The sequence below is a fragment of the Pecten maximus genome, chromosome 10 (genome assembly GCF_902652985.1).
Source record: "Pecten maximus chromosome 10, xPecMax1.1, whole genome shotgun sequence".
Taxonomy (NCBI): Eukaryota; Metazoa; Mollusca; class Bivalvia; order Pectinida; family Pectinidae; genus Pecten; species Pecten maximus.
The window spans coordinates 448,658-475,750 of record NC_047024.1 but is presented as its reverse complement, the minus strand read 5'-3'; the positions used below and the strand labels follow the sequence as shown (position 1 = coordinate 475,750).

At 42.3% G+C, this 27,093-nt stretch overlaps 3 protein-coding genes across 3 annotated transcripts in view; all 3 read left to right on the top strand.

Annotated features, from left to right (window-relative positions):
* The window catches only part of LOC117335850 (MAM and LDL-receptor class A domain-containing protein 1-like), a 59,652-nt gene extending 58,851 nt beyond the window's left edge, over positions 1-801 (top strand). The window contains exon 48 of the mRNA XM_033896095.1: positions 624-801. Coding sequence (XP_033751986.1) covers positions 624-801 — 178 coding nt within the window. The remainder of the gene's footprint in view (positions 1-623) is intronic.
* Positions 802-838: 37 nt separating this feature from the next.
* The window catches only part of LOC117335849 (MAM and LDL-receptor class A domain-containing protein 2-like), a 42,665-nt gene continuing 16,410 nt past the window's right edge, over positions 839-27,093 (top strand). The window contains 10 exon segments of the mRNA XM_033896094.1: positions 839-3,091; positions 3,211-5,845; positions 5,888-9,736; positions 9,738-11,151; positions 11,294-11,916; positions 12,449-12,617; positions 13,810-13,907; positions 14,043-14,222; positions 15,476-15,566; positions 16,285-16,437. Coding sequence (XP_033751985.1) covers positions 954-3,091; positions 3,211-5,845; positions 5,888-9,736; positions 9,738-11,151; positions 11,294-11,916; positions 12,449-12,617; positions 13,810-13,907; positions 14,043-14,222; positions 15,476-15,566; positions 16,285-16,437 — 11,350 coding nt within the window. The 5' untranslated portion in view covers positions 839-953.
* LOC117336863 (MAM and LDL-receptor class A domain-containing protein 1-like) lies at positions 3,104-5,910 on the top strand. Its single transcript, XM_033897593.1, has one exon. The coding sequence runs from the start codon at positions 3,227-3,229 to the stop codon at positions 5,885-5,887; it is 2,661 nt and encodes an 886-aa protein (XP_033753484.1). The 5' UTR covers positions 3,104-3,226; the 3' UTR covers positions 5,888-5,910.

Here is a 27,093-nt window from a genome sequence, read left to right as displayed (position 1 = left end):
ACACCTGGGTAACACCTTCTATCTACATTTATATATAGATCATACAAAATATACTCTGGGGACCAGAGAAGGTATTACAGAGTTGTAGATCATACAAAATATATTCTGGGGACCAGAGAAGGTATTACAGAGCTGTAGATCATACAAAATATATTCTGGGGACCAGAGAAGGTATTACAGAGCTGTAGATCACACCTGGGTAACACCTTCTATCTACATTTATATATAGATCATACAAAATATACTCTGGGGACCAGAGAAGTATTACAGAGTTGTAGATCATACAAAATATACTCTGGGGACCAGAGAAGGTATTACAGAGCTGTAGATCATACAAAATATACTCTGGGACCAGAGAAGGTATTACAGAGCTGTAGATCATACAAAATATATTCTGGGGACCAGAGAAGGTTTAAGGCCTGTTTAATGCATGTAGTATATAAATCACACCTGATAAATATTTACTTTTTATAAATCATAAACAAAGTTTTAAATAATGGCAAATATACAATTATGATTATTACTATTTATATTGTCTTTCTCTGTTAATGAAAATCAACTCATTGTAGGCCGAATCGTAGAATTTGTGAGACATTTCCTACATTCATTCTTACTGTTTACAGGATGGTATGTGTACATGGAGGCCTCAGCTCCCCAGAAGAATGGCGACAAGACTCGACTCACTTCAGCCCTTCTTCGACCTACCAGAGCTGCCTGCTTTTCTTTCTGGTACTTGATGCATGGCTCACAGACACAGATGGGGAATTTGAATGTCTACTTGGATACGTCATCAACACATAACAAAATCTTTAGCATCAGTGGGGACCAAGGTACAAGCTGGCTGCAGGCCAATGTAAATGTGTCCAGTTTACGTTACTACTCTCTAACACTTGAAGGCATTGTGGGAGCAGGTGCAAATGGTGACATTGCCTTAGACGACCTCTTACTAACGAATGGGGCCTGCCCTGCAACCTCTACCACTGCTCATCCATTTAACTGTGGTAGTCAACAAATTGCAGCAACCGAAAGTATGCGACTTCATCACTGACTGCTCTGATGGCACAGATGAGAAGCTGTGTGGAAATTGTACATTTGAACGGAATTTATGTGGATGGACAGACAACAGTCTAGGGTCATATCGTTGGGGGGTTCAACAAAATGGAACAGAGACAGCAAACACTGGACCATCAAGTGACCACACTCTGGGCACTGCCAGTGGACACTACATGTATGTGGATGCCAGCAACGGTAAACTTAATAGTAAAGCATTCTTCGCCAGTCCTGTCCTCCAGAGGTCAGCAGCCACCTGTCAAGTGTCTTTCTATTATCACATGTATGGTTCTAATGTTGGAACTCTGTCTGTCGACCTCAACCTAAATGGTCGAAGAACCTCCTTATGGCAGATAGTAGGTAGTCATGGCAACCAGTGGATCCAGCAGACTGTGAATATTGGCCACATCAGCTCTCCATTCCAAGTAGAGTTTGGAGCTACTAGGAGGTTTTCAGTAGTAGGAGACATTGCTATCGATGACATTTCTATGATTAATTGTGCTCTGCCGCCAGTACAAGCGACATGTGACTCTCTAACTCAGTTCCGCTGTTCAAGAGGAGCCTGTGTGGACAAAACTCAAGTTTGTGACTACACTGACGACTGTGGTGATGGTAGTGATGAATCGCTGACTTCTTGTAAAAACATAACATCAAGGTGTTCTTTTGACTCAAACATATGTGACTGGACACAGGATAAGCAGGATGTTTTTGACTGGACTATTCATAGGTCAAGATACCCCATATCAACACGAACTGGACCAACAACTGACCACACAACAGGGACAGCTTCAGGTGGCTATTTGTACCTCAGATCCTTTTCCCCTCGGAAACCTAATGACAATGCCGTCCTTATGAGTCCAGTCTGGCACTCCAGTCCAAACTGTTTTTTTACCTTCTACTTCAATATGAATGGTAGAAACATGGGAAGTCTCAATGTGTATCTCCGGGACACCAATAGCAACTTGTCGAAGATCTGGTCCAGGAGTGGAAACCGTGGTAATATTTGGGAGAAAGCTATGATTCATGTACGTGGAACATCTGACCTCCAAGTTCTTATAGAGGGTGTAAGAGGCCAAGGCAATTATGGTGTTATTGGTATTGACGATGTTGTGTTTAGTGCGGGATGTCAGAAGTCGGGCCAGACATTTCCGAACAGTGTCACGATCCCACCGACCATTCCGACTGTTAGTCCTTGTGGAGTTGGTATGTTCCAGTGTACTAGTGACAAGTCCTGTATTACACACGCCAAAGTATGCGACTTCAGCCCAGACTGTAACGATGGGTCTGATGAGGGCTTCTGTGGACCATGTAACTTTGAAAAAGGTAACTGTGGCTGGATGGATATCAGCACAGGCAAATACAACTGGACAGTTCACGACGGAGCAGCCAACACAGCATCAGCCTCGGGCCCTTCTGTTGATCATAGCCTCAACACAACCCAGGGTCACTATGTCTATGTGGAAGGCACCAGGGGAGTGTTCTACTCTAAGGCTGTCTTACAGAGTCCAGTTTTATCCCGTACATCCGACTCGTGTGAGGTCCACTTCTGGTACTCTATGTATGGCTCCAGTGTTGGTACACTCATTGTGGCTGCCTATGTCAACAACACTGAACATGTGCTCACAACCATTCGTGGTTCTCAGGGTGCTGGCTGGCACCGGGGATCTGCTTACCTCGGCAGAATACTTGGCACCACCAATGGGACTATGATAAGATTTGAGGTTTTGCCTGCTCGTGGATTTTCTGCCTCAAGCACAGCTGACATATCCATTGATGACATCACTTTTGACAACTGCAAACCTAATGCTATCCTTCCCAACATCTCTTGCTCCTTTGACAGCAATTTCTGTACATGGAGTCAGGCATTGGATGATAATTTTGACTGGAGCCGTCAAAATGGCTCCACTAGCAGCGTTGGTACTGGGCCCCATAATGATCATACCACTGGTCATGGCTCATATATTTACATTGAAACCTCAAGACCCAGACGAAGAGGGTCAGGTGGCCATCTTAGACAGCCCTGCTCTGCCCCCCACAGATAGCCAAGGACACTGTCTGTCCTTCTGGTACTACATGTTTGGTCCCACTGTAGGAAGCCTGGATATCTACTTAACAACCCAAACTAAACGTACTCTCTTCTTTTCCCGAAACGGCACGCAGCGTGATCAGTGGCTCCATGCCCAGCGCCAGATCATTAGTCCTACTGACTATCACCTCTCTATATATGGCTATGTTGGCAATGGATATCAGGGAGACATCGCTATTGATGACTTTGGAGTTACTGCTGGAGCCTGCCCTCCTAGTCGAGGTTGTGGGTTTGAATTTGGATTCTGTGGATGGACTCAGTTGGCTAACGGATGAATTTGATTGGTCAATAGGAAGCAATGGTACAGCTTCCAGAGGCACCGGTCCTGCTTTTGACCACACATATGGATCCAACTCTGGACACTTTGCTTATATCGAAAGTTCAGCACCCCAACGACAGAACGATCGAGCCATCATAAAGAGCCCTCTTTACAGTGGATCAAACAACCGATGTCTACGTTTCTGGTACCACATGTATGGACAAAGTATTGGGTCTCTCAATGTGTATACTCAGATCAATGGATCCTTCCCACGACAAATCTGGACCAGAAATGGGAATCAGGGTAACATGTGGAGGCGAGGAACTGTAACCTTGCCTGCTAACCACCATTCCTACAGCATTCTAATAGAGGGAGTTAGAGGTTCCAGCTACACAGGAGACATAGCTGTTGATGACCTGTACATCTCTGATGGAAGTTGTCCCACCACAGGATTCTGTAACTTTGAACAAGACACATGTGGCTGGACTAATGCAGTGACAGTTGATGACTTTGATTGGTTGAGGGATCGTGGTGGTACTACAAGTAAAGCCACTGGACCCAGTGTTGACCACACCACAGGATCCTCCTCCGGTTACTACATGTACATAGAGACATCCCAGAGGGGCCTCCATCGAAAGACAGCCTGGCTGGTAAGTGATATACTCACACCTACCACTGGCAGCTGTTTGAGATTCTGGTACCATATGTATGGATCTGGCATTGGAAGTTTGAACATATACACTCAGAACACCGGAGCCAGTACCAAGACCCTGAAATGGACATTATCTAACAACCAAGGAAATGTCTGGAAGCAAGCAACTGTATCTGTACCAGCAATGCAGCAGGAGTTTAACATTATTTTTGAGGGAGTTTACAATGGAAGTTATCTTGGAGATATTGCCATTGATGATGTTGCATATGTTGGATCTCCTTGTAGTGTCCAGCCATCAACCAGCCCTTCAGCCATCACTGTGTCCCCTTCACCATCTACCTACCCAAGTACACCACTTGATTGTAACTTTGAGCATGGCATCTGTAACTGGCAACAGGACCAATCAGACAGTTTTGATTGGTCACTTCACAGAGGATCTACATCCTCCAGTAACACTGGGCCAACCACTGACCACACACTACGCAATGTTAATGGGCAGTATGCTTACATCGAGGTGTCAGGAAAACACAACAATGACAAAGCTAGGCTTATTAGTCCGATCCTTAACATTGGCTCTCAAGGCATGTGTCTTAAATTCTGGTACAACATGTATGGTGCCAATGTTAACCATCTCAACATATACACCAATTCCTCTGGAACTGCCAGTTTGGTTTGGACAAGATTTGGTGACCAAGGAATGGACTGGAAGTATGCGCAGGTCCACATTGAAAATACTGGCAGATCTGTGTTGGAATTCGAAGGTGTAGCAGGTCCTCGCTATGCAGGTGACATTGCTCTGGATGATATCACAGTCAACACTGGCAACTGTCCTCAAGACGGTACATGTGACTTTGAAAATGGACTTTGTGGTTATGTTCAGTCAGTGAGTGATGTGTTTGACTGGACATTAAATTCTGGGCGGACCTCGAGTGCAGCTACTGGTCCACCAACTGATCATACCTTTGGTACCAACGAGGGTCATTACATGTACATTGAATCTTCCCGACCTCGTCGTCCTGGTGACAAAGCACGACTGAATACCCCACAGTTTAGTAAAACCTCTGCATCCTGTTTCCAGTTCTGGTATAGTATGAATGGCAGAACTACTGGCCGTCTCAATGTTTATCAGCGAGCAGTGTCCACGGCAAACCTTGGTCAACCAATCTGGAAGCGAAGTGGCCCACAAGGACCTCGGTGGTATCTTGGCCAAGTTACGATAAGAAGTCAGACTGACTTTTTCCTGACATTTGAGGGAGTGGTTGGAAGTAGTTTCTACAGTGACATAGCCATAGATGACATTACCATGACTACTGGGTATTGTCCTCCTCCAGGTGACTGTGACTTCGAATCAGGATTTTGTACTTGGTACAATAACCAGGTCAATGATACATTTGATTGGCAGAGGAATAAGGGGCCATCAACTTCCACAGGCACTGGGCCTATGGTGGATCACACCCTGAACAGCAGGTATGGAACCTATATCTACATAGAGGCTTCATCTCCCAGACACTCTGGTGACAATGCCTACCTCATGTCCCAGATGTTTGGTCCACAGCAGAGATGTATACAGTTCTACTACAACATGTACGGTGCTACTATGGGATCCCTTAACCTTTGGATGTGGCAAAATGGTGGACAGACATCACACAACTTGTGGACCATGATGGGTAATCAGGGCAATGCCTGGAAGCAAGTTCAGATACAGATACCAGCAGCATCATCAAGTTACAGACTGGTGTTTGAGGGAGTGATAGGCAATGGAGTGACCAGTGATATGGCCATTGATGATATAATAGTTGTACAGGATTATGCTCCCAGATACCATCCCCAACTCCAGTAGTCACATGTGCATTTCCACTGCAAGAACAATCCCAATAAATGTATCAGCAGTGCTCAAGTGTGTGATTTCAACAGTGACTGTAGTGACCATAGCGATGAGACCAGTTGTGGCTATTCGTGTGACTTTGAGACTGACAGAGCCTGTAAATGGACCAATGGTACTTCTCCTCAGACTAGTCAGTTTGCCTGGAAACGCCAACATGCCCAGTCACTGTCTAATAATGCTGGACCTGCCATTGACCACACCACTTTGGGGCCAAACGGTCACTACCTGTATGTGGAGCCTGTTGCTGGCCACACATATAACCATGCTAACTTAGTTAGTCCTGTCTTGGGCCAAGCTGCCAGCACTTGTCAATTGTCCATCTGGTATCACATGTCTGGCAATAACATCGGATCTCTCACTTTGTCCTTAGTAGAGGGTGGCAGTACCTCCAGCACACGTCTCTGGAACATCAGAGGAGACCAGGGTAACAGATGGAATCAAGCAATAGTGCCTATTGGCCGTGTGAGGAACAGCTTCTATCTTTATATTGCTGCCCAGCGCACATACAGCACCATTGGAGACATAGCTGTAGATGACATCCAGTTCCAAGGGTGTTCTCTACCATCAGTGAACTACACTTGCAATAACTTTCACAAATTTCATTGCACCCGTGGATCATGTGTGAGTTCTAATCGTGTGTGTGACTTCACAGACGATTGTGGTGACAACACTGATGAAACTTCTTGTACAAGCTATCACAGATGTAACTTTGAACAGGGAATGTGTGATTGGACACAGCTAACTGGTGATGACTTTGATTGGTCATTGAGAGCAGGATCGACTCCAAGCATGAACACTGGACCAGCAAGAGATCACACCCTGAACACAGCCAGTGGGCACTACCTGTACATCGAGACATCCCGCCCTCGAACTGCGGGTCAGAAAGCCAGAATTGCCAGTCGATTCTTCACAGGCAAACAAACAACACCATACTGTGTTATGAGATTCTACTACTTTATGTTTGGAAAGACTGTTGACACCCTAGCTGTCTACATGAGGACACAAGTTAATGGTCCTCTAACATCCCTGTGGAGTCACAAAGGTCAAATTGGAGAATTTTATGCAAGACGTGAAGTTGCTGTTATGACTAGCTCACCCTTTCAGATAGTCATTGAGGCTACAGTGGGAAGTTCCTACTTAAGTGACATTGCTATTGATGATGTGTCTTTTTCAGCGGAGTGTGTGCCGTATAATGGACCAGTACCAACAGGTACACCAGGTAGCAGTATTGGTACTACTGTTGGACCTTGTGGCTCTGGTCACTGGCAGTGCACAAACCAAAAGTGTATCCTGACGAGTCAACGCTGTGACTTTGTAGACAGTTGTGGGGATGGGTCTGATGAGGCAATGTGTGGAGCATGTAACTTTGAGGGATCAACGTGTGGCTGGTCAGACCTCAGCACAGGACGTTACATGTGGGAAAGGCATAATGGATCTACACCATCACCCATATCTGGTCCATCTACTGACCACACCTATGGCAATTCTCGTGTTGGCAATTACATTTTTGTTGATTCCTCTAAAGGATCATCTTATGGCAGAGCAGAACTGTCCTCTCCAAACACATATGGAAACTTGGCTGACACCTGCCAGATTAGCTTCTACTTCCACAAGACAGGTACCAGTACAGGCAGCATGAAGTTGTATCTAGTGCCTCCAACAGTACTACCAAACTCGCGAACAGGACGAATTCTGCTGTGGGAAATTTATGGTGACCATGGTTCACAGTGGCAGAAAGCTACTGTAGGAATAGGCCATCGCACACCAGGAAACAGTTTGGTGTTTGAGTCTTTGAAATATCAAAATTCTGGTGACATGGCCATTGATGACATCTCCTTTGCCAGCTGTGCTCTCGGAGGAAATGCTACTGGTGGAGTATGTGCCTCGAATCAATTTCCATGTCGTAGGGGATCTTGTGTGGACCAGTCCCTGGTTTGTGACTACAACGATGACTGTGGAGATGACTCCGATGAAGAGCAATGTACAAACTATGTTCAACGTTGTAACTTTGAAAGTGATCTTTGCAATTGGTCACAAGACTACAGCGATGACTTCCAGTGGACATGGAAACAAGGAAAAACAGCTACAGACAGAACTGGACCAACAAGTGACCACACTTATGGTAATCCAACTGGGCACTATTTCTACATTGAAACTTCCTCTCCAAGACGTTTAGGTGACAAAGCCCGACTGAAAAGCGTTGTATTCTCATCAAACACACAAAGCACATGCAGAATAAGATTTTTCTATTTCATGCATGGCGTGGACGTTAATGTACTGAATGTCTACATAGAGAGCTTTGAGAGTGGCCCACTTAATCTGATTTGGAGTAAGAACGGCTCTCAGCCAGATCAGTGGATGAGAGCAGATATTCCTTTGACTAGTTCCTCTGCTTTCCGAGTTGTCATTGAAGGTGTGCGAGGTGCATCATACCATGGAGATGTTGCTATTGACGATGTGTCCTTTACACCATCCTGCAAGGAAATCCAGTACGCCACACTTCCCTTTATACAGACAACAACAGGACCATGTGGATCAGGTAAACGGCAATGTAATAATGGCCAGTGTGTACCCTGGGCAGCATTCTGTGACTTTAAACAGGACTGCTCAGATGGAAGTGATGAAGCCAGCTGCCCCTGGCTCTGTGATTTTGACACTGGAGATCTCTGTTTCTGGACAAACGACCATAGCAACCAGTTCAATTGGACATTAGGACAAAACATGAACCCAACAGCAACCAGTAACCCTGGACCAAGTACTGATCACACCCGTGGCACATCAGCAGGATCATATGCCATAGCAGAGGCACCCCATAGCACACCTAATGCTGTCACACGATTAGACAGTCCCCTGTACCACCAGTCAGGAAAAACATGTGCATTTTCCATGTGGTTCCAAATAAATGGAGGAAACTTCCGCTCCTTCTCAATTTTCCTCACATCTAGGGGAAAGGAAAGCCAACTTTGGTCAATGGATAATAGAGCACTGCAAGCTGTACCTAATGCTACCTGGACACATGTTCAAACCAATCTGCCTGTGTGTGCCTCGGACTTCCAGATAGTTTTAGAAGTGCAGACATATGGCAGAAAGGTTGGCTACATTGCAGTTGATGATCTGCAGTTTATGAGTTGTTCCTACCCTGCTCCGACTGGCTCTTGCTTACTAGGACAATTTACATGTGGATCTGGTAATTGTGTACCACAAAACCTCAAGTGTGATTATCAACATGACTGCTGTGATGGCACAGATGAGTCACCCCAGACTTGTAATGGATATAGTCAATGTGATTTTGAGCTAAATACTTGTAATTGGCAGCAGTTGACAAATGACCAATTTGATTGGCAACGACACAGAGGTAAAACTTCCTCCTTCTTGACTGGCCCATCACAGGATCACACCACTGGAACTGTGTCCGGGTATTACATGTACATAGAGAGTTCTTCTCCACAAAAGGTTAACGACACTGCCAGACTGGGATACTTTTTACCAGTTCCTACATCACCATGTGCTCTACGATTCTGGTACCACATGTATGGTCAAGACGTAGGGGAGCTTAATGTGTACATAAACTCTATTGGAAGTGGGGGACTCATGCTGTTAGATAACATAACTTCAGACCAGGGTAATGTCTGGAAGCGACGAGAGGTCCCCCTCACCAGTAACTCACCTTACCAGGTCATTATTGAGGGAGTGATCGGATTAGGTTACCATGGTGATATTGCCATCGACGACATTTCATTTACACCTGGATGTGGAGCCACAAAGCCCCCAACACCAACACCAAGTGTAAATCCCCTGTCCCAATAATGGCTTCCAATGCGGTGACAAGACATGTATTGATAGCTCCAAGGTGTGTAACTTTCAGAACGACTGCAGTGATGGCACAGATGAAAACCAGTGTACATCTTCATGTCAGTTTGAACAAGGCATGTGTAAGTGGAGAGAAACATCACCAGACACATTTGACTGGACTCGTGGAAGTGGAGGAACCACAGCTGCTCTACGGAATATGGCACCAAACACAGATGCCAACTACCAAAACCAAAATGGATACTATGTGTTCATCAAAGATGGCACCCAAGGCCACCCACTGGGTAAGACTGCCCAGCTAATGAGTCCCACTTATGTGTCCTCCAATTCAGAATGCCTGATACAGTTTTCTTACTACATGAATGGAGTGAGCCCTGGTACGCTCTACCTCTACCTGGTAGAGAGTGGGATGAGAGTGACACTCTGGCATCAGACCAAGGCCCAAGGTGATCAGTGGAATACAGTCACTGTCGGGGTAGGGCGACATGCCTCATCTTTCAACTTTGTCTTCTCAAAGAAGGCCAGTGTATACAGTGGTGTGACAGCTGTTGACAATATCAAGTTTCTCAACTGTAAGATGAAGCCACCAGTAATGAGTTGTCCCAACAGCCAAACCACACATTTCTGGTGTCAAAACAAAGTGTGTATATCTCGTAACAACCTGTGTGATCTCAGCGACAACTGTGGTGACAAATCTGATGAACAAAACTGTAACGCTTATCAACAGTACAGCTTTGAAGGAGGAATTGGGAATCTGATCCAAGGCAGTAATGGTGTAGATGATGATTTTGATTGGTTACTGTGGAATGGAAGCTCGCCCTCCGTCTACACAGGACCACTGTGGGATCATACCATAGGTAACCAGAATGGTCACTACCTGTACATGGAGTCCTCCCACAGGAGCTTCAATCAAAAGGCTTGGATACTGACAAAGCCATTCTACAGAACCAACGGCCACCACTGTCAGCTGCGCTTTTACTTCTACATGTATGGACAGTATGTGAACCAGCTGAATGTGTATTATAGAGTGTACAACTCTGGCCCTCCAACCAAAACACTGTTCACTCGGTCAGGAAATCAGGGAGCCTATTGGCAGAGAGTATCCCTAAACATCAATGTGACACAGAGTTTCCAGGTTATCTTTGAGGCCAAGGTTGGAGATACTTTCCTGGGAGACATTGCTATTGATGACTTATCATTCACTCCAGACTGCCTGTATGCAACAGAGAGCCTACCTACCCCTCCAGTGACACCAGGTGTCACCACCCACACACCACCTGTGACTGTACCCCATACCTGCAACACAGCCACAGAGTTTAACTGCCATTCCGACGGCCACTGTATTGATAAAGCCAATGTGTGTGACTTCAAAGCTGACTGTAACGACACATCTGATGAAGCCAACTGTGGTATGTATAAACTTGTATTGTTTGACAATTCATAATGATAAGCCTGCAATCCATTATACATTTATAAAGTCAAATATCTGCACTATGATTAGATATACTCTTTGATTGATGAGGCTGACACAGAGTACTCTGTTTGTTTTAGCGTCCATGTACTGTGACTTTGATGAAGGTAATTTGTGTGGCTGGATTATCAACACAACAAGCACTGGAGTACCTGACCAGGCCTACAAGTGGAAACTTGACCATGGATCAACCATCAACTCTGGGGACTTGAGGCCACAGAATGACCAGTCAACTAACACTCCAGCCGGAGGTTACGTCTGGGCAGACAGTTCTCCTGGATCCTTCCATGACAAAACTGAACTCTATACACCTGTGATAGGCAAAACAGGGCCACAGTGTACATTCAGTTTTAGCTACTGGATGCAAGGTCCATCCATCAATGCACTTGATGTTTACACAATATATGAGAATCATCAAACACACCTATTTACAATCGAAGGTGACCATGGGGCAAAATGGAATGAGATAAATATGTTCATTGGTCCAAAGTCTAATTACCAGTTGGTGATCCAGGCTCGGCGTGGTAGGAGTTTCCGTAATGACATCTCCCTAGACAACCTGCAGTTTATTGACTGCATGCCACCAACTCATGCTCCATCAGGATGCCCGCCTCAGACATTCTCTTGTCGCAATGGTTACTGCATCGCCCCAGAGAAGCAATGTGACTATGCAGATGATTGTGGGGATGGATCAGACGAATTTGTAAGCACCTTTAAGTATTTTACAGGTTATAAACTGGTAGTCCTCACTCCGCCTGTCTAAGTTCCTAATGTAACACCTAGATTTATAATTTTGTTCACAGGTAGATTTATGATTTTGTTCACAGGTAGATTTATAATTTTGTTCACAGGTAGATTTATAATTTGGTTCACAGGTAGATTTATAACTTTGTTAACAGGTAGATTTATAACTTAGTTCACAGGTAGATTTATAATTTTGTTCACAAGTAGATTTATAACTTAGTTCACAGGTAGATTTATAATTTTGTTCACAGGTAGATTTATAATTTTGTTCACAGGTAGATTTATAATTTTGTTCACAGGTAGATTTATAATTTGGTTCACAGGTAGATTTATGACTTTGTTCACAGGTAGATTTATGATTTTGTTCACAGGTAGATTTATAATTTTGTTCACATGTAGATTTATAATTTTGTTCACAGGTAGATTTATAATTTTGTTCACAGGTAGATTTATAATTTTGTTCACAGGTAGATTTATAATTTTGTTCACAGGTAGTCCAATGTGATGAGATATATAAGGCCAGGTGTAACTTTGAAAATGGTATTTGTCCTCAATGGTCGAATGAAGTCACAGACACCTTCAACTGGACTCTATCTACCTCCAACACTCAAACTATCGGTACTGGTCCGCTTACTGACCATACACTCAGAAGTTCCAAAGGTGATTAATTGTTTAATTCCTCCAAAATACTGTTTCATTCGTCTTACTTGATTAGTATCTGAAAATAGGTTTAACTGTAACATTTGTCTTCTTTTTAATTATGCTGCTGCCATAAAATGGTGGGGCATACAATTTATACAACTGCATTCTTTAATAGTCTTTGGCTCAATTTTATGCAAAGATCAAGTATGAATATACTTAAGATATTGTTGTGTTTCTTTGTTCAGGTCAAGGTCACACTTGCAATTGATAGAAAACCATCAACTTATTCAATTGAACACTTAGCAACTTCATTCTTTCGTGGATTATGGTCAAACTATATGCAACAGTCAAGAATGTGAATATCATCACTCTAGCTACTTTATATCTTAATAGATTATGATGAAAGTTTATACACAGAATACCTTAGACATTGTTTGTATGCCCTGCCATAAAATAGGGGGACATTTACTGTAGTATTGCCCATGTCTGTCCTGTGCTGTCTGATTCAATTTACTGTAGTATTGCCCATGTCTGTCCTGTGCTGTCTGATTCAATTTACTGTAGTATTGCTCATGTCTGTCCTGTGGTGTCTGATTCAATTTACTGTAGTATTGCCCATGTCTGTCCTGTGCTGTCTGATTCAATTTACTGTAGTATTGCCCATGTCTGTCCTGTGCTGTCTGATTCAATTTACTGTAGTATTGCCCATGTCTGTCCTGTGCTGTCTGACTCAATCTATTGTAGTATTGCCCATGTCTGTCCTGTGGTGTCTGATTAAATTTACTGTAGTAGTGTCCATGTCTGTCATGTGCTTTCTGACTCAATTTAAACACTCACCAACTTCAGTCTTTCATGTATTTTGGTCAGACTTCATACAAAGGTCAGCTTTGGTTTTTAATTTGTTAAGGTTCCAATTAATGTCAAGGCCAAGGTTACGCTTGTTTGGTGTATTTTAAGGTTCCAAGGTCAAGGCCATGGTTACACTTGCTTTATATCAAAAACCAGGAACTAATTCAATTTTTAAAATTACTTACTAGGAACGTCATTCTTTCATGGACGGAACAATGAAACTTAATTTCACATGGCAGTGAGGGCATTTATGTCTTACAGAATTTTCTAGATTTTTTCTTTTTGTTGAAGGACAAACAAAGAGTGAAAAGATCCCATTTTGCAAGACTGAATAGTAAATCTATATATATTTATATTGTAGGTACTTACCTGTATATAGAGAGTTCCAGCCCCAGGAAGGAGGGAGACCAAGCACGTCTTGCCTCTGTTACTGTAAAGGGATCCTCACAAAACTGTCGAGTGAGTAGTCAGTAAAGTGTTACAATGGCAGCTAGGGAAACACTATTGTTACTGAATATTGGTCAACTGCTCACCTGTATTCAATGTTGAAAGCTCTTCTTTTTCTTCCTACCTAAACATCTGATTATTTTTCAGATAAGGCTTTGGTACCATATGTGGGGACAAGATATAGGTGACCTCACTATACTGAAGCGATATGGATATAATCCGGGTGACCTTCAACCAATTGGCACTCTCCAGGGTAACCAAGGTGATTTTTGGTTCACAGAGGATGTCCTAATATCAAATCATCCAGGAGACACCAGGAATTATGAAGTAAGGGTCTTCATTTTTCACTTCGATATTTTCGCCAACTTTTGACCAGTATTTGCAGTAAAAATATAGCCCTTGAAGCCCAAACTGCAGTTAAAAAAAATTACAAAAGCATGAGGCAATTTCCTGTCTGTCCACAAACAGGCTTCAATACACAACCACATGTAGACAGTATTGTGACAGCTGTGTTATAGCAATGATATTATTATGTCCACCCTTGTCAATAAATCTTCAATCAGTAGTAGAAATTCTAAGATATTGATCCTATGTTGTTTACACTAAATTGTTGCATTTATTCACTTTATGTTAATTATCTTCAAAACTTGTGTCTCACATGTGGAAAAAAATATTATTCAGCATGATAATAATAGGGAAACAGATTTATATAAATAGAGAGGCAAATTTAAAATGGCATTGCTAAAGGTGAGATAAAAAATGTAATAGATAGAATATTCCTTGTTTCTTGATGAATACCAGTAAGTGTTATATTTCATAGAGTGGGGTAGCGACTTCATTATCTAATGCATATTAATCATATTAGTCAAGTGTACGAATACCTCATATATGAGTTAATGTTGTTTATGGTGCCAAGGGCAAGGTCACTGTTACTATTTATAGAAAATGTTTGTCAGCACCTAGTGACTTTTTAATGTATTTTAATCAATAAAACTTCATATTAGTCAATGCGAAAATACTTTGAATGAGTTAATGATATTTATGGTGCCAAGGTCATGGACAAGCTAAGGTCACTGTTATTTAAAAAAGAAAATTGTCATCCCTCATTCAACTTCATTTTTAAAAAGATTTTGATCAAGTTGGCCTAAGGGCTTATAGCAGGATATGTCAGTGGGTATAATTGATATGTCAGTGGGTATAATTGATATGTCAGTGGGTATAATTGATATGTCAGTGGGTATAATGGATATGTCAGTGGGTATAATTGATATGCTAGTGGGTATAATTGATATGTCAATGGGTATAATTGATATGTCAGTGAGTATAATTGATATGTCCGTGGGTATAATTGATATGTCTGTGAGTATAATTGATATGTCTGTGGGTATAATTGATATGTCTGTGGGTATAATTGATATGTCAGTGGGTATAATTGATATGTCAGTGGGTATAATTGATATGTCAGTGGGTATAATTGATATGTCTGTGGGTATAATTGCGCTGGCGATTTGTATTGTGATTGTGATGCTGTATATAATGAGGCTGCAGTCACATAATAATTCCCCCAATTTGTTTGTCAGATCATTATTCAAGCCACAGTAGGAGCTGGATACCATGGCGATATAGCAATTGATGATATTTCCCTTACACCCGGATGTGAACTAACAAGTAGTAAGTATTTGTTTCTCAACATCCTGTAAAATATACATTGATAGCTGGAACATAAGTTACAGTAACTAGATTACAGACTGACCACTATAGTCCACTACTGATTCTGGATAGCTGAAATGTTGTAACTTTTAGGGAATATTGGTGTTTTTATGACCCAAAGTTAATGCTATAGATTATGGTGAGTTATTCAAATAGTCTTTCATCTGTGGTTTGTTATTGTTGATACTTGAATGATTATTTTAACTACTATTTATTGAGCAAGACTTGAAGCATCTTTCTCTGATGATTCTTTTAACCACTATTTATTGAGAAGGACCTGAAGCATTGTTCTATGATTTCATGAATAATTTTCTAATCTCTATTTATGAGTGTTCAATTACGAGACTAATCTGAAAAACGCTTTGTCTTAATATACTTGAAAGACATTTCCCAAATGTTGCACGAAGGCCCCTCTTGGTCATATATGGAGCATAATATATTTTTAGACTGATAAGAAAAGAAATGGTAGAAATGCAGCCATCTTGGATTTTGCTTCATTTGTAGGATATTTTTTGACACTTTTTCACACTTAACAGAACCATTGAAACAATGGAGGAATCTCTTGTATCATCATTTTAATTGGTTCTATTTATGGACTTATTTGTCCTTATCCAAAAAACGTTTATCAATAGAATTTATGATTTCTTAATTTCCAATTACTGAATATTTCTCATCACAGCCCTTCTACCAGGTGCTCCAACCGCACCCCCACCAGTAGCTGGGTCATGTGGTACAAATAGCCAAACTTGTGTTAATGGAAACTGTTATGGACCAGCAGAGACCTGTAATTTCATTGATGATTGTGGAGACAACACTGATGAGGTGACTTGTGGTAAGTAATATGAATAATCCGTCCGTCGTCCGTCAACATTTACTTCAAATCGCTACTAGTCAAGAAGTTCTTATTGGATTTTGACCAAATTTGGCCAGAAACATCCTTGGCAGAAGGGGAACAGATTTTGCATAAATGGTGACTCTGACCTCCGAGGGGCCAAAGGGGCGGGGCCCAATAGGGGAAATAGAGGTCATTCTTTTAAATCGTTACTAGTCATAAAGTTATGAATGGATTTGAACCCAACTTGGTCAGAGACATCCTTGGGGGAAGGGGAACAGATTTTGCATAAATGGTGGCTCTGACCCCTGAGGGGCCAAAGGGATGGGGCCCCAATAGGGGAAATAGAGGTAATTCCTTTAAATCGCTACTAGTCATAAAGTTATGAATGGATTTGAACCCAACTTGGTCAGAAACATCCTTTGGGGAAGGGAAACAGATTTTGCATAAATGGTGACTCTGACCCCCGAGGGGCCAAAGGGGCGGGGCCCAATAGGGGAAATAGATGTAATTCCTTTAAATCGCTACTTGTCATAAAGTTATGAATGGACTTGAACCCAATTTGGTCAGAGACATCCTTGGGGGAATGGAAACAGATTTTGCATAAATGGTGACTCTAACCCTAAAGGGGCCAAAGGGGCGGGGCCCAATAGGGGAAATAGAGTTAATTCATTTAAATCGCTACTAGTTATAAAGTTATGAATGGATTTTAATCCAATTTGGTCAGAAACATCCTTGGGGGAAGGGGAACAGATTTTGCATAAATGGTGGCTCTGACCCCAAAGGGGCCAAAGGGGCGGGGCCCAATAGGGGAAATAGAGGTAATTCCTTTAAATCGCTACTAGTCATAAAGTTATGAATGGATTTGAACCTAATTTGGTCAGAAACATCCTTGGCAGAAGGGGAACAGATTTTGCATAAATGGTGACTCTGACCCCCGAAGGGCCAAAGGGGCGGGGCCCAAAAGGGGAAATAGAGGTAATTCCTTTAAATCTCTACTAGTCATTAAGTTATGAATGGATTTTAACCCAATTTGGTCAGAGACATCCTTGGGGGAAGGGGAACAGATTTTGCATAAATGGTGACTCTGACCCCAAAGGGGCCAAAGGGGCGGGGCCCAATAGGGGAAATAGAGGTAATTCCTTTAAATCGCTACTTGTCATGAAGTTATGAATGGATTTGAACCCAATTTGGTCAGAAACATCCTTGGGGGAAGGGGAACAGATTTGCATAAATGGTGGCTCTGACCCCAAAGGGACCAAAGGGGTGGGGCCCAATAGGGGAAATAGAGTTAATTCCTTTAAATCGCTACTAGTCATAAAGTTATGAATGGATTTGAACCCAATTTGGTCAGAAACATCCTTGGGGGAAAGGGGAACACATTTTGCATAAATGGTGACTCTGACCCCCCGAGGGGCCAAAAGGGTGGGGACCAATAGGGGAAATAGAGTTAATTCCTTTAAATCGCTACTAGTCATAAAGTTATGAATGGATTTGAACCCAATTTGGTCAGAAACATCCTTGGGGGGAAAGGGGAACACATTTTGCATAAATGGTGACTCTGACCCCCCGAGGGGCCAAAAGGGTGGGGACCAATAGGGGAAATAGAGTTAATTCCTTTAAATCGCTACTAGTCATAAAGTTATGAATGGATTTGAACCCAATTTGGTCAGAAACATCCTTGGGGGGAAAGGGGAACACATTTTGCATAAATGGTGACTCTGACCCCCCGAGGGGCCAAAAGGGTGGGGCCCAATAGGGGAAATAGATGTAATTCCTTTAAAGTGCTACTAGTTATAAAGTGATGAATGCATGCATGTTCTAAAAACTATTCTTGAGATCTTTCAGACCTTTAGAGAGTCTGGACTTCATTAATCTTTTAAGCAGTTCGGATTCCCACACTATAACCATATATAGCATTGTTAGAGATTTACAAATAAAACAAATTCAATATGAACATTATTTTGACATTTGGTCCAATTCAACCAGGTGAGCGATACAGGCCCCATGGGCCTCTTGTATATCAGAGTAAACTGTCTACTTCCTGTGTCTGACTGTTGTGTACTAGTTATATACCTGAGTGAACTGTCCACTTCCTGTGTCTGACTGTTGCATACTAGTTATATACCAGAATGAACTGTCCACTTCCTGTGTCTGACTGTTGTATACTAGTTATATACCAGAGTGAACTGTCCACTTCCTGTGTCTGACTGTTGTATACTAGTTATATACCAGAATGAACTGTCCACTTCCTGTGTCTGACTGTTGTATACTAGTTATATACCAGAGTGAACTGTCCACTTCCTGTGTCTGACTGTTGTATACTGTAGTTATATACCTGAGTGAACTGTCTACTTCCTGTGTCTGACTGTTGTGTACTATATATATATCAGAGTGAACTGTCCACTTCCTGTGTCTGACAGTTGTGTACTATATATATATCAGAGTGAACTGTCCACTTCCTGTGTCTGACTGTTGTGTACTAGTTATATACCTGAGTGAGCTGTCCACTTCCTGTGTCTAACAGTTGTGTACTAGTTATATACCTGAGTGAACTGTCCACTTCCTGTGTCTGACTGTTGTGTACTAGTTATATACCAGAGTGAACTGTCTACTTCCTGTGTCTGACTGTTGTGTACTAGTTATATACCTGAGTGAACTGTCCACTTCCTGTGTCTGACAGTTGTGTACTAGTTATATACCTGAGTGAACTGTCCACTTCCTGTGTCTGACTGTTGTATACTAGTTATATACCTGAGTGAGCTGTCCACTTCCTGTGTCTGACTGTTGTGTACTATATATATATCAGAGTGAACTGTCCACTTCCTGTGTCTGACAGTTGTGTACTATATATATATCAGAGTGAACTGTCCACTTCCTGTGTCTGACTGTTGTGTACTATATATATATCAGATTGAACTGTCCACTTCCTGTGTCTGACTGTTGTGTACTATATATATATCAGAGTGAACTGTCCACTTCCTGTGTCTGACTGTTGTGTACTAGTTATATACCAGAATGAACTGTCCACTTCCTGTGTCTGACTGTTGTGTACTAGTTATATATCAGAGTAAACTGTCTACTTCCTGTGTCTGACTGTTGTGTACTAGTTATATACCAGAGTGAACTGTCCACTTCCTGTGTCTGACTGTTGTGTACTAGTTATATACCAGAGTGAACTGTCCACTTCCTGTGTCTGACTGTTGTATACTAGTTATATACCAGAGTGAACTGTCTACTTCCTGTGTCTGACTGTTGTGTACTAGTTATATACCTGAGTGAACTGTCCACTTCCTGTGTCTGACAGTTGTGTACTAGTTATATACCTGAGTGAACTGTCCACTTCCTGTGTCTGACTGTTGTATACTAGTTATATACCTGAGTGAGCTGTCCACTTCCTGTGTCTGACTGTTGTGTACTTTATATATATCAGAGTGAACTGTCCACTTCCTGTGTCTGACAGTTGTGTACTATATATATATCAGAGTGAACTGTCCACGTCCTGTGTCTGACTGTTGTGTACTAGTTATATACCAGAGTGAACTGTCCTCTTCCTGTGTCTGACTGTTGTGTACTAGTTATATACCTGAGTGAACTGTCTACTTCCTGTGTCTGACAGTTGTATACTAGTTATATACCTGAGTGAACTGTCCACTTCCTGTGTCTGACAGTTGTGTACTAGTTATATACCAGAGTGAACTGTCCACTTCCTGTGTCTGACTGTTGTATACTGGTTATATACCAGAGTGAACTGTCCACTTCCTGTGTCTGACAGTTGTATACTAGTTATATACCTGAGTGAACTCTCCACTTCCTGTGTCTGACTGTTGTATACTAGTTATATACCAGAGTGAACTGTCCACTTCCTGTGTCTGACTGTGTGTAGTAGTTATATACCTGAGTGAACTGTCCACTTCCTGTGTCTGACTGTTGTATACTAGTTATATACCAGAGTGAACTGTCCTCTTCCTGTGTCTGACTGTTGTGTACTAGTTATATACCTGAGTGAACTGTCTACTTCCTGTGTCTGACAGTTGTATACTAGTTATATACCTGAGTGAACTGTCCACTTCCTGTATCTGACTGTTGTGTACTAGTTATATACCAGAGTGAACTGTCCACTTCCTGTGTCTGACTGTTGTGTACTAGTTATATACCAGAGTGAACTGTCCACTTCCTGTGTCTGACTGTTGTGTACTATATATATATCAGAGTGAACTGTCCACTTCCTGTGTCTGACTGTTGTGTACTAGTTATTAGCTCACCTGGACCGAAGGTCCGGTGAGCTTATGTCATGGCGCAGCGTCCGTCGTCCGTCCGTCGTCCGTCCGTCCGTCCGTCGTCCGTCCGTCCGTCGTCCGTCAACATTTACTTCAAATCGCTACTAGTCAAGAAGTTCTTATTGGATTTTGACCAAATTTGGCCAGAAACATCCTTGGCAGAAGGGGAACAGATTTTGCATAAATGGTGACTCTGACCTCCGAGGGGCCAAAGGGGCGGGGCCCAATAGGGGAAATAGAGGTCATTCTTTTAAATCGTTACTAGTCATAAAGTTATGAATGGATTTGAACCCAACTTGGTCAGAGACATCCTTGGGGGAAGGGGAACAGATTTTGCATAAATGGTGGCTCTGACCCCTGAGGGGCCAAAGGGATGGGGCCCCAATAGGGGAAATAGAGGTAATTCCTTTAAATCGCTACTAGTCATAAAGTTATGAATGGATTTGAACCCAACTTGGTCAGAAACATCCTTTGGGGAAGGGAAACAGATTTTGCATAAATGGTGACTCTGACCCCCGAGGGGCCAAAGGGGCGGGGCCCAATAGGGGAAATAGATGTAATTCCTTTAAATCGCTACTTGTCATAAAGTTATGAATGGACTTGAACCCAATTTGGTCAGAGACATCCTTGGGGGAATGGAAACAGATTTTGCATAAATGGTGACTCTAACCCTAAAGGGGCCAAAGGGGCGGGGCCCAATAGGGGAAATAGAGTTAATTCATTTAAATCGCTACTAGTTATAAAGTTATGAATGGATTTTAATCCAATTTGGTCAGAAACATCCTTGGGGGAAGGGGAACAGATTTTGCATAAATGGTGGCTCTGACCCCAAAGGGGCCAAAGGGGCGGGGCCCAATAGGGGAAATAGAGGTAATTCCTTTAAATCGCTACTAGTCATAAAGTTATGAATGGATTTGAACCTAATTTGGTCAGAAACATCCTTGGCAGAAGGGGAACAGATTTTGCATAAATGGTGACTCTGACCCCCGAAGGGCCAAAGGGGCGGGGCCCAAAAGGGGAAATAGAGGTAATTCCTTTAAATCTCTACTAGTCATTAAGTTATGAATGGATTTTAACCCAATTTGGTCAGAGACATCCTTGGGGGAAGGGGAACAGATTTTGCATAAATGGTGACTCTGACCCCAAAGGGGCCAAAAGGGCGGGGCCCAATAGGGGAAATAGAGGTAATTCCTTTAAATCGCTACTTGTCATGAAGTTATGAATGGATTTGAACCCAATTTGGTCAGAAACATCCTTGGGGGAAGGGGAACAGATTTTGCATAAATGGTGGCTCTGACCTCAAAGGGACCAAAGGGGTGGGGACCAATAGGGGAAATAGAGTTAATTCCTTTAAATCGCTACTAGTCATAAAGTTATGAATGGATTTGAACCCAATTTGGTCAGAAACATCCTTGGGGGAAAGGGGAACACATTTTGCATAAATGGTGACTCTGACCCCCCGAGGGGCCAAAAGGGTGGGGACCAATAGGGGAAATAGAGTTAATTCCTTTAAATCGCTACTAGTCATAAAGTTATGAATGGATTTGAACCCAATTTGGTCAGAAACATCCTTGGGGGGAAAGGGGAACACATTTTGCATAAATGGTGACTCTGACCCCCCGAGGGGCCAAAAGGGTGGGGACCAATAGGGGAAATAGAGTTAATTCCTTTAAATCGCTACTAGTCATAAAGTTATGAATGGATTTGAACCCAATTTGGTCAGAAACATCCTTGGGGGGAAAGGGGAACACATTTTGCATAAATGGTGACTCTGACCCCCCGAGGGGCCAAAAGGGTGGGGCCCAATAGGGGAAATAGATGTAATTCCTTTAAAGTGCTACTAGTTATAAAGTGATGAATGCATGCATGTTCTAAAAACTATTCTTGAGATCTTTCAGACCTTTAGAGAGTCTGGACTTCATTAATCTTTTAAGCAGTTCGGATTCCCACACTATAACCATATATAGCATTGTTAGAGATTTACAAATAAAACAAATTCAATATGAACATTATTTTGACATTTGGTCCAATTCAACCAGGTGAGCGATACAGGCCCCATGGGCCTCTTGTATATCAGAGTAAACTGTCTACTTCCTGTGTCTGACTGTTGTGTACTAGTTATATACCTGAGTGAACTGTCCACTTCCTGTGTCTGACTGTTTTGTACTAGTTATATACCTGAGTGAACTGTCCACTTCCTGTGTCTGACAGTTGTGTACTAGTTATATACCAGAGTGAACTGTCCACTTCCTGTGTCTGACTGTTGTGTACTAGTTATATACCTGAGTGAACTGTCCACTTCCTGTGTCTGACTGTTGTGTAGTAGTTATATACCTGAGTGAACTGTCCACTTCCTATGTCTGACTGTTGTATACTAGTTATATACCAAAGTGAGCTGTCCACTTCCTGTGTCTGACTGTTTTGTAGTAGTTATATACCTGAGTGAGCTGTCCACTTCCTGTGTCTGACTGTTGTGTACTACTTATATACCTGAGTGAACTGTCCACCTCCTGTGTCTGACTGTTGTATACTAGTTATATACCAGAGTGAACTGTCCACGTCCTGTGTCTGACTGTTGTATACTAGTTATATACCAGAGTGAACTGTCCACTTCCTGTGTCTGACAGTTGTGTACTAGTTATATACCAGAGTGAACTGTCCACTTCCTGTGTCTGACTGTTGTATACTGGTTATATACCAGAGTGAACTGTCCACTTCCTGTGTCTGACTGTTGTGTACTAGTTATATACCTGAGTGAACTGTCCACTTCCTGTGTCTGACAGTTGTGTACTAGTTATATACCAGAGTGAACTGTCCACTTCCTGTGTCTGACTGTTGTGTACTATATATATATCAGAGTGAACTGTCCACTTCCTGTGTCTGACTGTTGTGTACTAGTTATATATCAGAGTAAACTGTCTACTTCCTGTGTCTGACTGTTGTGTACTAGTTATATACCAGAGTGAACTGTCCACTTCCTGTGTCTGACTGTTTTGCACTAGTTATATACCTGAGTGAACTGTCCACTTCCTGTGTCTGACAGTTGTGTACTAGTTATATACCAGAGTGAACTGTCCACTTCCTGTGTCTGACTGTTGTGTACTAGTTATATACCTGAGTGAACTGTCCACTTCCTGTGTCTGACTGTTGTGTAGTAGTTATATACCTGAGTGAACTGTCCACTTCCTATGTCTGACTGTTGTATACTAGTTATATACCAAAGTGAGCTGTCCACTTCCTGTGTCTGACTGTTTTGTAGTAGTTATATACCTGAGTGAGCTGTCCACTTCCTGTGTCTGACTGTTGTGTACTACTTATATACCTGAGTGAACTGTCCACCTCCTGTGTCTGACTGTTGTATACTAGTTATATACCAGAGTGAACTGTCCACGTCCTGTGTCTGACTGTTGTATACTAGTTATATACCAGAGTGAACTGTCCACTTCCTGTGTCTGACAGTTGTGTACTAGTTATATACCAGAGTGAACTGTCCACTTCCTGTGTCTGACTGTTGTATACTGGTTATATACCAGAGTGAACTGTCCACTTCCTGTGTCTGACTGTTGTGTAGTAGTTATATACCTGAGTGAGCTGTTCACTTCCTGTGTCTGACTGTTGTGTAGTAGTTATATACCAGAGTGAACTGTCCACTTCCTGTGTCTGACTGTTGTTGAACTAGTTATATACCAGAGTGAACTGTCCACTTCCTGTGTCTGACTGTTGTGTACTATATATATATCAGAGTGAACTGTCCACTTCCTGTGTCTGACTGTTGTGTACTATATATATATCAGAGTAAACTGTCTACTTCCTGTGTCTGACTGTTGTGTACTAGTTATATACCAGAGTGAACTGTCCACTTCCTGTGTCTGACTGTTGTGTACTAGTTATATACCTGAGTGAACTGTCCACTTCCTGTGTCTGACAGTTGTGTACTAGTTATATACCAGAGTGAACTGTCCACTTCCTGTGTCTGACTGTTGTGTACTAGTTATATACCTGAGTGAACTGTCCACTTCCTGTGTCTGACTGTTGTGTAGTAGTTATATACCTGAGTGAACTGTCCACTTCCTGTGTCTGACTGTTGTATACTAGTTATATACCAAAGTGAGCTGTCCACTTCCTGTGTCTGACTGTTTTGTACTAGTTATATACCTGAGTGAACTGTCTACTTCCTGTGTCTGACTGTTGTGTAGTAGTTATATACCTGAGTGAACTGTCCACGTCCTGTGTCTGACTGTTGTATACTAGTTATATACCAGAGTGAACTGTCCACGTCCTGTGTCTGACTGTTGTGTACTAGTTATATATCAGAGTAAACTGTCCACTTCCTGTGTCTGACTGTTGTGTAGTAGTTATATACCAGAGTGAACTGTCCACTTCCTGTGTCTGACTGTTGTGTACTAGTTATATACCTGAGTGAGCTGTCCACTTCCTGTGTCTGACTGTTGTGTAGTAGTTATATACCAAAGTGAGCTGTCCACTTCCTGTGTCTGACTGTTTTGGTAAGAGTGTATATCTAAGTAAGCTGTCCACTTCCTGTGTCTGACTGTTTTGGTAAGAGTGTATATCTAAGTAAGCTGTCCACTTCCTGTGTCTGACTGTTGTGTACTAGTTATATACCTGAGTGAGCTGTCCACTTCCTGTGTCTGACTGTTGTATACTAGTTATATACCTGAGTGAGCTGTCCACTTCCTGTGTCTGACTGTTGTGTAGTAGTTATATACCAGAGTGAACTGTCTACTTCCTGTGTCTGACTGTTGTGTACTATATATATATCAGAGTGAGCTGTCTACTTCCTGTGTCTGACTGTTGTGTACTAGTTATATACCTGAGTGGACTGTCCACTTCCTGTGTCTGACTGTTGTGTACTAGTTATATACCTGAGTGAGCTGTCCACTTCCTGTGTCTGACTGTTGTATACTAGTTATATACCTGAGTGAACTGTCCACTTCCTGTGTCTGACAGTTGTGTACTATATATATATCAGAGTGAGCTGTCTACTTCCTGTGTCTGACTGTTGTATACTAGTTATATACCTGAGTGAACTGTCCACTTCCTGTGTCTGACAGTTGTGTACTATATATATATCAGAGTGAGCTGTCTACTTCCTGTGTCTGACTGTTGTGTACTATATATATATCAGAGTGAGCTGTCTACTTCCTGTGTCTGACAGTTGTGTACTATATATATACCAGAGTGAACTGTCTACTTCCTGTGTCTGACTATTGTGTACTATATATATCAGAGTGAACTGTCTACTTCCTGTGTCTGACTGTTGTGTACTATATATATATCAGAGTGAGCTGTCTACTTCCTGTGTCTGACTGTTGTGTACTAGTTATATACCTGAGTGGACTGTCCACTTCCTGTGTCTGACTGTTGTGTACTAGTTATATACCTGAGTGGACTGTCCACTTCCTGTGTCTGACTGTTGTGTACTATATATATATCAGAGTGAACTGTCCACTTCCTGTGTCTGACTGTTGTGTACTAGTTATATACCTGAGTGAACTGTCCACTTCCTGTGTCTGACTGTTGTGTAGTAGTTATATACCTGAGTGAACTGTCCACTTCCTATGTCTGACTGTTGTATACTAGTTATATACCAAAGTGAGCTGTCCACTTCCTGTGTCTGACTGTTTTGTAGTAGTTATATACCTGAGTGAGCTGTCCACTTCCTGTGTCTGACTGTTGTGTACTACTTATATACCTGAGTGAACTGTCCACCTCCTGTGTCTGACTGTTGTATACTAGTTATATACCAGAGTGAACTGTCCACGTCCTGTGTCTGACTGTTGTATACTAGTTATATACCAGAGTGAACTGTCCACTTCCTGTGTCTGACAGTTGTGTACTAGTTATATACCAGAGTGAACTGTCCACTTCCTGTGTCTGACTGTTGTATACTGGTTATATACCAGAGTGAACTGTCCACTTCCTGTGTCTGACTGTTGTGTAGTAGTTATATACCTGAGTGAGCTGTTCACTTCCTGTGTCTGACTGTTGTGTAGTAGTTATATACCAGAGTGAACTGTCCACTTCCTGTGTCTGACTGTTGTTGAACTAGTTATATACCAGAGTGAACTGTCCACTTCCTGTGTCTGACTGTTGTGTACTATATATATATCAGAGTGAACTGTCCACTTCCTGTGTCTGACTGTTGTGTACTATATATATATCAGAGTGAACTGTCCCACTTCCTGTGTCTGACTGTTGTGTACTAGTTATATACCAGAGTGAACTGTCCACTTCCTGTGTCTGACTGTTGTGTACTAGTTATATACCTGAGTGAACTGTCCACTTCCTGTGTCTGACTGTTGTGTACTAGTTATATACCAGAGTGAACTGTCCACTTCCTGTGTCTGACTGTTGT